The sequence below is a fragment of the Alligator mississippiensis genome, chromosome 1, assembly GCF_030867095.1.
Source record: "Alligator mississippiensis isolate rAllMis1 chromosome 1, rAllMis1, whole genome shotgun sequence".
In the NCBI taxonomy this organism is placed as follows: domain Eukaryota; kingdom Metazoa; phylum Chordata; order Crocodylia; family Alligatoridae; genus Alligator; species Alligator mississippiensis.
Window position 1 is genome coordinate 217,174,011 of NC_081824.1, and position 12,659 is coordinate 217,186,669.

A 12,659-nucleotide genomic window follows, 5' to 3' on the forward strand; every position below is an offset into this window, starting at 1 on the left:
AATTGCCCATCAAGAATGATGGGGGCTAGAGGGCTGGGATCGAGTGCTACCACCTAACACCCCATGCTGCTGCTGTTTTGCCTCTTGCAGGGAGCAGAGTGGGGACTCCCCCACCCCCTGTCCGGTCCTTGGTGCTGCTTACAGGGAGTGGGGTGGGGGGGCTGAGGCCAGAGCTGCTCAGACAACCCCAGCTAGGTGCTTGTCCAGTCTCCTCTGGAAGACCCCCAAAGTAGGGGAGAGCACCACCTCCCTTGGTGCACCACCCCAGTCCAGATTCTGGCAACCCTTATGGTTAAGAAGTTCTTCCTAATGTCCAACCTAAATCTGCTCTGTGTCAATTTGTGACCATTGTTACTCCAAGGACCACCCTAGTAAATAGAGCATCTCCTATTCCCGGCTGCCCTCCCTGATGAATTTATAGGCAGCCACAAGATCACCTCTTAGATTGAAAAGATCCAGGTCCCGCAGTCTCTCCTTGTAGGGTCTTGCCTGCAGGCCTCTAACCATGAGTGGCCTCCTCTGAACCCTCTCAAGATTCTCTGCATCCCTCTTGAAGTGCAGTGCCCAAAACTGGACGCAGTACTCCAGCTGCGGCCTGACCAATGCCACAGAGAAGCATCATCTCCTTGGACCTGTTTGTCATGCATCTACTAATGCATGACAAAGTGTGGTTAAGCCTTGTTGATTGCTTCATCACACTGACGACTCACATTCATCTTGGAGTCAACTATGAGTCCAAGATCCCTTTCCGCTGCTGTGCTCCTGAGAAGGTCATCGCCAGCTTGCAAGTGTGTTGGTGGTTCTTTTTGCCCAGGTGCAGCACTTTGCACTTGTCTTTGTTGAACTGCATCTTTTTTCATTCTGTTTTTCCAACCTGTCCAGATCCTCCTGGACCCATTCCCTACCCTCTGGCATGTTAACTTTGCCCCATAATTTGGTATCATCTGCAAACTTGGACAGGGTGCTCTCCACACCCTCATCTAAGTCACTAACGAAGACACTGAATAGCACCAGTCCAAGGACCGGGCCCTGCGGGACTCCACTGCCCACATCTTTCCAGGTGAATATCAACCCATCCACTATGACTCTCTGGGCGAGACCCCTAACCCAATTTGCCACCCACCTGACCACGTAATCATCTACATCAGAGCCTGTCAATTTATTTATAAGAACAGAATTGGATACCATATTAAAAGCCTTCTTAAAGTCCAGGTAGATGACATCTACCTCGACTCCTGCGTCTAAGCATTTTGTGACCTGGTTATAAAAAGGAACAAGGTTAGTTAGGCAGGATCTACGTGCAATGAATCAGTGATGATTTCCTTTCAGCATTATTTCCCCTGCTAGGCTCCCACAAATGTGATCCTTAAATGATTTTTTTTTCCAGAGTTTTCCCAAGAATAGAGGCGAGACTAACAGACCCATAGTTTCCTAGTTCCTCCTTCCTCCCCTTCTTGAAAATAGGGACCACACTGGCCCTTTTCCAGTCCTCTGGGACCTGACTGAAGCACCACGAGTACTCGAACAGCAGTGTTAGCGGTTCTGCTATGACACTGGCCAATTCCTTCAGCATCCTTGGATGAAGTTCATTTGGGCCCGCTGAACACATCCAGTCCCTCCAAGTGCCCCTTAACTAAGCCTGCGCTAACAGTTAGTGGGCTGGTGTCCCTCCTGTGTCTATCTATGATCCAATTGGGAGATTTGCCTTGGTCTGTGTATACACATGCAAAGAACTCATTGAAGAGCTCAGCTTTGTCCCCCGCACTAAATGCCTTAGTTTGCCCTGTAGGGGTCTTATGCTACCCTGCACCTTCCTTTTGCTCCCTATATACCCAAGAAGGATATATTTTTTTGTCCTTAATTTGTCGCCAGCCTAAATTCTAATCCTGCTTTGGCCTTCCTGATTCCCTGCAAGTGCAAGCCAGGGAAGTATACTCCTCCTTGGTAGGTACCCCCCATTTCCACAGCCTGTATACCTCTTATTTTGCCCTTAGGCTTCCCTGGACTTCCCTATTCAGTCAAGGTGGCTTCTTGGCCCCTTTGCCCCCTTTTACGTGCAATGGGATTGCCTCCTTCTGCACCCGTAGGATCACTCCCTTGAGGAGTGACCACCCTTCCTGGACCCCCATTTCACCAATGCTCTTGAGCTTTAACGCCTCACTAACTAATCTCCTGAGCACACTGAAGTTAGCCTTTCTGAAGTCTAGCACTTCAGCCCTGCTGGTGAATTTACCCACACTTTACCAGCTAGTGAATTCAATCAATCGATGGTCACTATCCCCTAGGTTACTTTGTACTTGCAGATCCCCCACCAGGTCATCCCCTGTAGCTAACACTAAGTCCAGCAAGGCATTTCCCCTAGAGGGATCATACACCTCCTGCGTTAGGTGGAGGTCCCGTATGCAGGTTAAGAACCGACGTGAGCGGTTAGATTTGGCTGACTGCTCCTCCCAGCAGATGTCAGGGTAGTTTAGGTCATTCATGACAGCCATCTCTCTCGACCGTACGGCCTCTGAGACTTGTCTGGAGAATTCCAGGTCTAGCTCATCTTCCGGGTGTGGTGGTCTACAGTAGACCCCCGACTACCAAGTCCCTTTCCCCCCCCGACCTCCTTGTATACTGAGCCACAGTACCTCAGTTTGGCTCTCCTCTGATCCCATCTTGATTATAGAGGATGTATATTGTTCCTTCACACAGAGAGCAACATCTCCCCCTTTTTTCCCCACTCTATCCCATCTGTACAACCTGTAACCCTCAATGCCTACTGCCCAATCATAAGTAGGGTACCACCAGGTTTCAGTTAGTCCAACCAGGTTGAAATTGTTGCTTGCAAGCAGGAGTCCTTCCTTAACTATTAAAGAAAATTTCTGTATAAAGCACTAGTACCTATCTTTGTGCATTTTCCTTTTAGTTTCTCTAGCTTTATTCACATGCAGACTGAAGCTTTCTAATAGTTTATATGCTTGTTCTTTGTAATGAATGGACTTTAAGTTTTTTTAATTCATTAGTACAAACTCCAACCCATGGGTCAAATCCAGCCACAGAGCCGTGCCATCTAGCCCAGTGTTTCTCAACCCATGGGTCATGACCCAAAAGTGGGTTGCAAGAATATGTGAAAGGGTCACAAACAGAGCTTAAAAATGGATTCTCCTTTAAAGGACAAAAAGGCAGGAAACCGTGGCTTTTCTTTTGCAGACTGGCAGAGCTCCAGCCTGTGAGGGGCTGCTTGGGGCCCCCCCATGCCACACACATCCACCCCTGCCCCACACACAGGAAAGCTTGGGGGGGGGGGGGGAGAAGAGGGTAGTGGGTCAGCAGTGAGGGGCGCTGGGTTCAGACTGGCCACTAATGTTTACAAATGGGTCCTTGGTATAAAAGAGGTAGAAAACCACTGATCTAGCCCATGGGGCTTCCAGCTGCCAAATTTCCAGATCTGTTGCAAGTCCCACAGGCTGGATGATACGTCTCTGAGCCAGATCCAGCCACAGTCCAACCCCGCATGCTGGCATGAAATCACGCTCACAGACCAATCCCATGCCAGATCAGACCTGCAGACCAGTCCAGCACCGCTCATCTGGCCCACAGGCCTGGAAGAGTGGCCACGACTACATTACCAGATCCAAACAAAACCTTGCTTTAATCTTCAAACCATCTAGGTGTTTTTTTTAAGTTTTATCAGAAGAACTTGCCTATTAGAACTGAGATACCAAGATAAGTACCTTAGTGCCACAACACTAAATTAACCTGTACCAAAAGACTAAAATTGCACACAGAACACCAATACTAGTGATCTACGCAACACAATAGGGCTAACACCCACACACCCACTGACAGAGCGAGAAGTTTTCTTGACAAGTATAAAAACCTTAACTGCTGATAATTTTTTAATAACATAAGTTCTCATTTAAAACTAAAAATTATTTATATCTTCCTGTGTTGCAAAGCTAGCCTTCCAAGTATGACATGATGCCTGCTCTGAGCATATGGACAAGTTCACCAACTTTACTGCTGTTCCTATCTTCGCTGAGCAAAAAATCCACAGGTAGGAGTATAAATGGTACCCAAAGGCTTGTCTATGCCCCTCCCAACTATATAGTTGGTTCAATAAAAGATAATCACCCACAAAAATCTTTGTCATGGGTAATTTATACTTGTTTTCAGACCTGCTATTCAGAGACTTCATTCACCAGCATAACTGTCAGGAACTCTGTCTATCTCGCTATTACAGGCATTCAGAAGAGTCATGAAATAACTCATTCAGTGGTGCACAATGGAGAAATTCACAGGGGGGGGAGAAGAGTCCTGGTAGCAAAGGCCTGCCCCAATCAAATTCTACCAGAAGTGAAAAAATAACAAAAACTTCCACCTATCCAGCATGGACAGATAAGAACACTAATCTCAGAACACTCTCAGGACAAAGGGCAGACTATATATTCTGGCAGAAATTTCCCCTTTCCCAAGTGCTGAGTTTTCATTGCGACACTTGCCTCTGGATCTCACTAACAGACCTTCCAACTTTGTATTTTTCATACTCTGCCAAAAATCTCCAGCAGGTGTTGTGCGTGCACGTGTGCATGCGAGACAAACTCCAAGTGAAGAGGTGATGTGACTGTTCTTAAATGGTCATACCACCTCTTCACCTGGAGTTTTAATTTCTCATTTCCCTTAAAACAGCTATCATCCATATAACTTCACAGCTCTCTAAGAATACTAACTAGCACAGCCTATTTATAACCTGGGAGTCAAGATTAATTGGAAGTTTGTGAGCAACACTGGCCCATTACTATCCAAGGCATTCAAGAGGTTTCTGGGATTTAATATACCTGAGGGATAACTGCAGCCAGTCTTTCCTCTGTTCAGGGTACAGAGCCTCAAGAATACCAGCAAGTCATTATCCAATTTACAAATAACTAGACATAATCCTCCTAACCCACTTTGTACCTTCTATATAGTTTCTCTAGCCACAGAATCCCAGTGTGGCTTTACACCATTTTGGGTTACCACCGACATGATTTTTGTTGCACAACAGATACAAAAGTATAGAGAGCAACACTAGAAGCTGTTTATGGCATTCACTGACTTAACCAAGGCCTTTGATTCCATCAATCGTGAAGCCTTATAGAAGGTGCTGGCTAGGTCTGGTTGTCCACTGAAGTTTGTAAGCATCCTCAAACTACTCCATGACGGGGACGGCCGCCAGAGTCCTTTGCAATGGATCAGAGGCAGACCCCTTTATCATCCCTGCTGGCGTCAAGCAGAGTTACATCATTGGCCCAACTCTTTTTCCATCTATCTTGCTGCGATTCCGATTCTCATCCATGACTGCCTTCCTACCAGAATTGGGGTTGAGCATCAAATAGACTGTCAGCTTTTCAGCCTGCGGCACTTCCACAGAAAAACAGAAGTTACCAAGACCGACATCACTGACCTTCAGTACACCAACAACTGTGTTATCCTCACGCATGCTGAGACCAATCGGCAGTCCAGCCTTGACCTTTTCTCAGGCGTTTATCACAGCCTGGGACTCTCTCTTAACATTGAGGAGACCAAAGTGCTCCATCAGCCTGCTCCAGCACAAGCTGGCCCCTCCCCTCCCCCCACAAATTACCATTGGTAGGGAACCCCTGGAAAACACTGAGCATTTCCCATACCTTGGTAGTCACCTCTCCGAGTCAGTCAACCCCGACGCAGAAATCCAACACAGGATATGCTGTGCCAGTGAATCCTCCAGAAAGCTGCTTCCCCATGTCTTTGCTGACTGACCAAGATCTGCAGATGGAAACTAAGATCCTAAACTACAATGCTGTGGTTATCCCCATGCTCCTCTATGGGTGAGAGACGTGCAAAGCCATCTTAAGTGTCTGGAATGGTACCATGAGTATTGCCTCAGGAAGATCCTTCACATTAGATGGGAAGGATACTGCACTAATGTCCGCATCCTTTCTGCAGCTAACATAACCAGCATTGAGGCAAAGATTATTAAACATCAACTCCGCTGGAGTGGCCACTGTGTGTGGATGGCTGACACTTCTCCCCCAAAGCAAATCACCTTCTCTGAACTTAGTTATGGTAAGAGGACCCGCGGAGGACAGAGGAAGCGCTACAAGGACACCCTGAAAGCATACCTTAAGAAGAGTGGTATCAACCCTACAAATTGCTAAGTGCTGGCTGGTAACAGGTCTCAATGGCACTGCACCATGCATCAAATTACAGCTCACTTTGAAGAGAACCCTCTTGCTCAGAAAGCCAAGAAACGGCAGAGGAGAAAGGAAAGCGCACAACAACCTGGTTAACAGTTATGCCCTGCCACCCCCGGACACCACTCATATCCACGGAAAAACTTGTAGAGTACAGACTGGACTCCTCAGATACTTTAAAACTCACTAGTAATCTTCCCACCCCCCGACATCATCCTTATATCAAGGGATAGCCAATTAAAAGTCTTCATTATGAAAAAAAAGTTACCACAGCTAGTTTCACATTGCAGCATCTTCGTTAGCTGCATAATCTTAAAGTGCAACAAAATGCTTATGATGCGAAAAACGAAAGTACTGTGCACATGTAGCAAGAAATTTTAAATGGATTATAACTGTATATATATATATAAAAAAGATTAATGCTTTGAGAAAGATCAGAATTAATAGCAATACAAGCATCAAAAGTGTCTATTTTCAACATCCAGACCATTTCATTAAGACCCTCCTCTTGAAGACTTGATACAAGCACCAAGAACAGAAAAAATTAAGTCAGGAAAGGGGAAAATTTTATAAAGTTCTAACCAACTCAAAATGGAATTGAAGAGAGAGAATTCAAACATTTATACAGCATCCCAAAATTTCCAGTTCAGTTAGGAACAGAGTAACCATTTGAAAACATTCCTCCTACCTCATGTAGGAAACAAATTGATAAGAGAAACTGTTGTGGGATTAACTGGTCCAAAGGGGAGGGGGGAGGGGAAGCCAGGTTATGAAGCTATCAGATAATTTATAGGGCTATAAAGGCTGAAGTGCAAGTAAGATGAAAAATTTAATCTCTCCAAGTTGTGTGCACACAGTCCTACACATGAAGTTGTGGTTTTTTGGTTTATTTCTTTTCCAGTCCTCCCCATGACAATAAGTAGCTAACACTTTTTAATTCGTTAACACTGAGGTCTAGGTTGATATATTTTTTTTTTTTCTTTGATAGTTTGTTTCATTCCTGTGAGCCCTACTTTAGGCCAGTTTGTTTATAAATGACACCCAGACAACCCATTCACATAAAACAGGCATTTCTCATGTATCAAAACAGGTAAAATCCCAAAAAGTGTTATTTTCACATCACTGCACAGAATAAAGTCAGCCAGTCATGATATGAAATTATATTGGCTCACAGACCGTCGTAAGAACAGAGACACAATATTTGAACTTCAGCTTTATTCATTTTACTACAGTAAAATTTGTCCTGATAGTCCATGTTTCTAATGGCATCATGCATATTTTCCTGTTGTGATCAAAATATCCGTGAATTCTCTATGACGTATGTTGTGACCTAATGGTCCGAATGCAAGACCAGAAGTCATGAAATTGTAAATTCTAATCCTGCTATGACAGAAGGGATTAAAAATTCTCCAACTACTGATCCAAGGCCATAACAGCAAAGAGTCACTATTCCCAGCTATTTGTTTTGGTCCACTGATGTAGGTCTAGCTATAGCTGGTTAAAAGATAACAGAACTAATTCGAGCTTTCAAGAGCACACACCAACTGCTGCAGCTTCCTTAGCTTGACGAACGGTTTTTGAACCCGAAAGCTTGCTTAATAACTATTCTCCAACCATTTGGGCTGGTCTAATAAAAGATATCAAATTCACCCAAGGAACCTTGTCTGCCTATATCCTTAGACCAACACGGCTACAACCTAAACCCCGGCTTTCATCTAGTACATTCATCCTCTTCCATTCCATCTAGCAGATCTGTCACACTGACAGATTTATGATTTCTTAAAGCAACTGACAACTAAGGCATGATTTTTTACAATAGTGTTTTCTAGTTCTTGTCACTAAAGAAAGCAATCACTCTGTTTGAAAAAAGCAAAATGATAGTAATCATATGACTTTAACCTCAAGCTTCGACAGCCTGTAGCATCTAATGCGATTGGAGTGTAGACAGCAATCTCCCTTTGATACGAGTCACATTTTTAGCCCTAGTCATGGTATCTCAACGTTCTTACTTTTTCTTTTTTTTTTTTTTTTGGATTTAACCTTGATTTATTTTCAGACATACACGTCACAAGTCCTGGATCACTGCTAGCATATGACAAATAAAGTTTGGTTCAATCTTTTGATCTTGGACCAATCACGTGGCTTTTCTGTCTCCAAATTCTCATCAATTTTAGTGGAGTATAATAAAATTAGTCTGCATGATGAAAACTGCATTCTCTTTCTTCTAAGCAAGTGCCTAATAACTATGTCTGGTATACAAAATCTCCCAAACTCAGATTTACAGTTCACACCTTTTGGTGATATCTACTGAAAATATTTATTTTCATCCCTTCATGTTGATTAACACATCTACATTTACCCATGCACTTATTTCATTATCAAATTTTGCTTGAAATTTTCCAAGGAGATTTTTACATATAGAATGTGCAGGAAGAACTTTTATTTCACTTTCTCCTTTTAGTTTGCATACAGCTCTGTGCCTTCCAACACTCCATAGCCTTCATTTTAATTCTTCCTCCTCCAGAAGAGGTTTGGTTGCAATCGTGTTGTCTTACAGTAGCACTTCCCATGGTTTTGCTGATAATTCTACAAAAGTGTGTAGGAAGCACAAGCACAATCACCCACCTCTGCTTCCAGGTCTTTCTGTGCTGAAAGCTAAGGCACAGAAACAAACAGGTGTGGGAAAAAGAGAAATGCATAAAAGCCAAAAGGAGGAAGAATGGAAGAAATGGGAAGTATGCCACTAATTGAACTGCTAAACAAAGAACCATGTGATCAGATAAAGCAATGATGTCAATTCGTCTGCATTAAAAAGTCACAAAAATGAGACTGTGAAAAGTAGGGCCAAAAAGATAGAAGGAATCAGGAGAATTAAGGACACACGACACCCCATATCTGAACTGTAAAATTAATAAACTTCAATCAGCATTCAAAATTTTTTTATTATTTTTAAGCTACAGGTAAATGGAAATGAAGCCTGTAAGCACTTTAACAGGTTTATCAAAATTTTGACTGTGATTTACATTAAACCCTTATATCCTATCCTGAAACAATTTTAAAAAACTCTCTTTTGCAACATGCAATGAATCAAAGGCAATAGAAAAAAATAAGATTCTCTCACTGGTTGTAAGAGCATACCAAATTTATAAAAATTCTGTTTCCTGGCCAATCCCCATTAATGTAAGATTTGAGCTTGTGGAAAAAGTGCCTCAAAAATAATATCGTACTACATCAATTAAAAGTGACCAGAATACATTTTTAAACAGGATATGCCTTCCTTCACATACATTTTGTAAAGGAAGGTACAGAAAAGGTATAGAAAAAACATGGGGAGAAATAGTGGGGAAAAAAAATTAACAGCAAAATTATTTTGGGAGGTGCTTTTTAAAATCTTGAATAAATAGGAGGGCCAAATACTTCCTTTCTTAGTTTTGCTACAGAACCTCTGGGAGGCCTCAGAGATCCTTATTATAATCGCTAACACCTTAACTGAAGAAGTATATTGAATTACATTCCCTTCCAAGAGCTGTTGAAATTAAAGTGTTCAAAGGCAACACAATGTTTCATACACTCCCACTAAAAATCCTTTCCACGCACTACTCAACTTTCACTTTCTTGGCTCCTGCAATATTACTAATTTGCTATGACTCAAAGTCAACCTTCCAATCTTGTCAGGACACACATTTTAAAGTTTAATAAAACAAATAAATTTTAAAAAACCCTCACTCTTCACATCTCCAATTAGCTTTCATTAAAAAAGATAACATAACTCTCATTTTACTTACTTTTCCATTTGACTTTCACAATAGTGTCTAAGTTTTGAGACTATGTATTTTATAAGGTAATTTCCAAAACAAAAGTCCTTTACTGTAAGGTTCAAATGCCCACAAATAAAGAAGTCTTGAGAATTTTTTTTTTTTTTTTGCTTATTAATAATTCAAACATTCCATTTTACATTATATAAACTCCAGACCCCTCCATGCTCGATTCTCTGTTACAGCTAGAGTCTCTATGCAAGTGCCACATAAAGGTACGGGTAGAACTATCAGACGAAAGCGAGACGGGACTTTGTAGTTATTGACTTCTGCTCCAAAGTCCCCATATACAGAAAGCAAATGTTAAAATAATAACAAAACTGCAGGGAACCCACAGCAGACTAATGTGCTGAAAAGATGCACATATTATGTAACATTGTTTGCAATATATCTGCTTAAGCCTCATAACTGGGGGGAGGGGGGGAAAAAGGGGTGTACTACTATTTGGCTCAATAATTAGCAAAAGAACATGGACACACGTGGTCAAATATTTATCAAAGCGACTTTGTCCCAAACCCAATAGTGATTTTTACATAGATATATTATGTAGAGCTCCTGTAAAACTATTTACGTCTTGATAAGAGGTTTTCCGCCATAAACAATTGTCTGCTGTCAAAGTTAACCCTAGCACTGCACTACCTCAAACATTTTATAATTCACCAGTCTATCTTAGTACAATCTGCCTTAGTAATGCTTGTTAGTAAAAAGATATACAGTATATATATTTAAATAACAACTGTACTAACAGATTTAGTTTACCTCAGAACTGTGATATTTTTTCATTTACTCGGTGCTTACATTCAGGTTACATCTTAACTCGTAGGTTAAAGCTACCTATCATGGGCACTACAATACATTCACCTTAGCTTGTCCACTACAACTGCCAGCACTCTGGTCCTGCAGGAACACAAGAGAAATGTTACTTCAAACTCTGAAGAAGTCATCAGGCTGTTATATAACTTCTAAATTTTTATTCTTATGTTAAACCTGGGCTCTTGCAGTGCCACCATCTAAACTAGCCCTCATAGCAATTTGTGTCATGTAAGCTGGAGACTTCATTATGCTACTTTTGGTTTCTCAAATCTGACTCAAGTTTTGTCCAGTTTCCTGATTGAAAAGGTCTTCGAGGAAAGGTCTGGCCCAGAAGAGATTTGCCGGTACAGCTAGGCCACAAGCCCTCCTTTTTTTTAACAAGCTGTGTCTGTGCTAGAAAGAAAATGCCATGGTTTTCTTTGTACAGCTTATCCCCACAACAGCATTTTATGTTGATAACAGTGATTACACTAAGGTTTAAAGCAGTCCAGAGACATTGCAAAGGAAGAGGGAAAAAATATATATATGCATCAGTCCGGACAGAAGTGTCATGGTCGTACTAGCAAAACCTGACCGAAAAAGCAACAAAAGGCACAACCTGGAGACCTTTCATTCCCACGCATGCTTCCAGGCCTACCCCAGCTCTGCGCCCCCCTCCCCAGGAGCGGACCCCTCCTCGTGATCGCTCCCCACCGATTTGCGTGCAGTCCCCCGCGCCCATTACACTGTCAGGCACCGGGAGCGAACCCCTCCTCGCCATCTGCACCCCGTCAACCCTGAGGAACGTTTTCCTCCTGCGCCCTGGGCTCATGACAGCGTTCACCATGGATCAGAGCCAAGGCAGACCTTCCCCAAGCGGACATGGGCCGCTTATTCAAGCGCGCCCAAGGCCAGCGGAAAGCGCCGCTGGTCTCACCAGGGCTGCTTGAACTTAACAAAAAGTATATATACATTTTTTTTTTTAAAAGTGGGGGGAGAAACTGGAAGCAGCAGAGCTGCCCCCCGCCGCACTCAGCACCCGGGACTGAGCCAGGCGGGACCTTTAGTGCCCCCCGGGGGAGGGCCCCCCACCAGAGCAACACCAGCCCCGGAGCCCCCTCCCACTCCCCGGGACGGGGGGGAGAGGGGGGCGCCCCCTGTTTACGCCGCAGGGCGTCGCTGCGGCGCGGCCGGCCCCCCCTAGCGCCCGCGCCCGGCGCTGCAGCGCGCCGCACGGCCCCTCCGCCATGATTGCAGCATGTCCCCCCGCCCTCCCGCCGCTGCCGCACCAACACCAACACCGACCCCCACCCCCACCCCCGCTACGGATAAAGCCGAGGGGAGGGCGGTCTGGAAGGTTCGGCGAGGGGGGGAGAGGGGGCTCACCATGGTGGCGGTGGGTGCGCCGGGAGTGCCCCCGCAGCCGCTGGATCCGCCTCAGTGCCCGGCGCGCCCCGGCTCCGCGCTGAGGTCGGCTGGGCTGCCCGCGCCCGCTCTGCGGCAGTGGCTGGCGCGGACCCGCGGGTACAGGCAGGCAGGCAGACAGGGAGGGGGCCGGCGGGAGCTGCTAACGACCGAGCCGCGAGGGGCGGGGCTCGTACATCCGGGCAACCCCGCCTCATTTGCATACGGGGGGAGGGGGCGCGTGATGTCATGCGCGGCGGGGAGGGGCGGGGTGAAATGGAGGATGAGCGGGGGGGAAACCCTGTGGGTTGTTCCATGCGGGGGGAGGGGGGGTTCCCTGCGGGCCGTTCCATGAAGGAGAAAAGGGGGGGGGGTTCCCTGTGGGCCGTTCCATGAGAGTGGAGGGGGTTCTCTGTGGGCCATTCCATGGGAGAGAAAGCGGCGGGGCAGG

General features: G+C 44.8%; 1 protein-coding gene across 2 annotated transcripts in view; it reads right to left on the reverse strand.

The window, feature by feature from the left end:
* PPP3R1 (protein phosphatase 3 regulatory subunit B, alpha) overlaps positions 1 to 12,407 on the reverse strand; it is a 66,925-nt gene extending 54,518 nt beyond the window's left edge. Inside the window, exons 1-2 of one of the 2 annotated variants that reach the window (XM_059720026.1) lie at positions 12,191 to 12,407; positions 10,874 to 10,909 (exon numbers count right to left, since the gene is read on the reverse strand). In XM_059720026.1, coding sequence (XP_059576009.1) covers positions 10,874 to 10,909; positions 12,191 to 12,193 — 39 coding nt within the window. In that variant the 5' untranslated portion in view covers positions 12,194 to 12,407. The remainder of the gene's footprint in view (positions 1 to 10,873; positions 10,910 to 12,190) is intronic. The other variant, XM_014595037.3, reaches the window with a different exon arrangement.
* Positions 12,408 to 12,659: the final 252 nt, after the last annotated feature.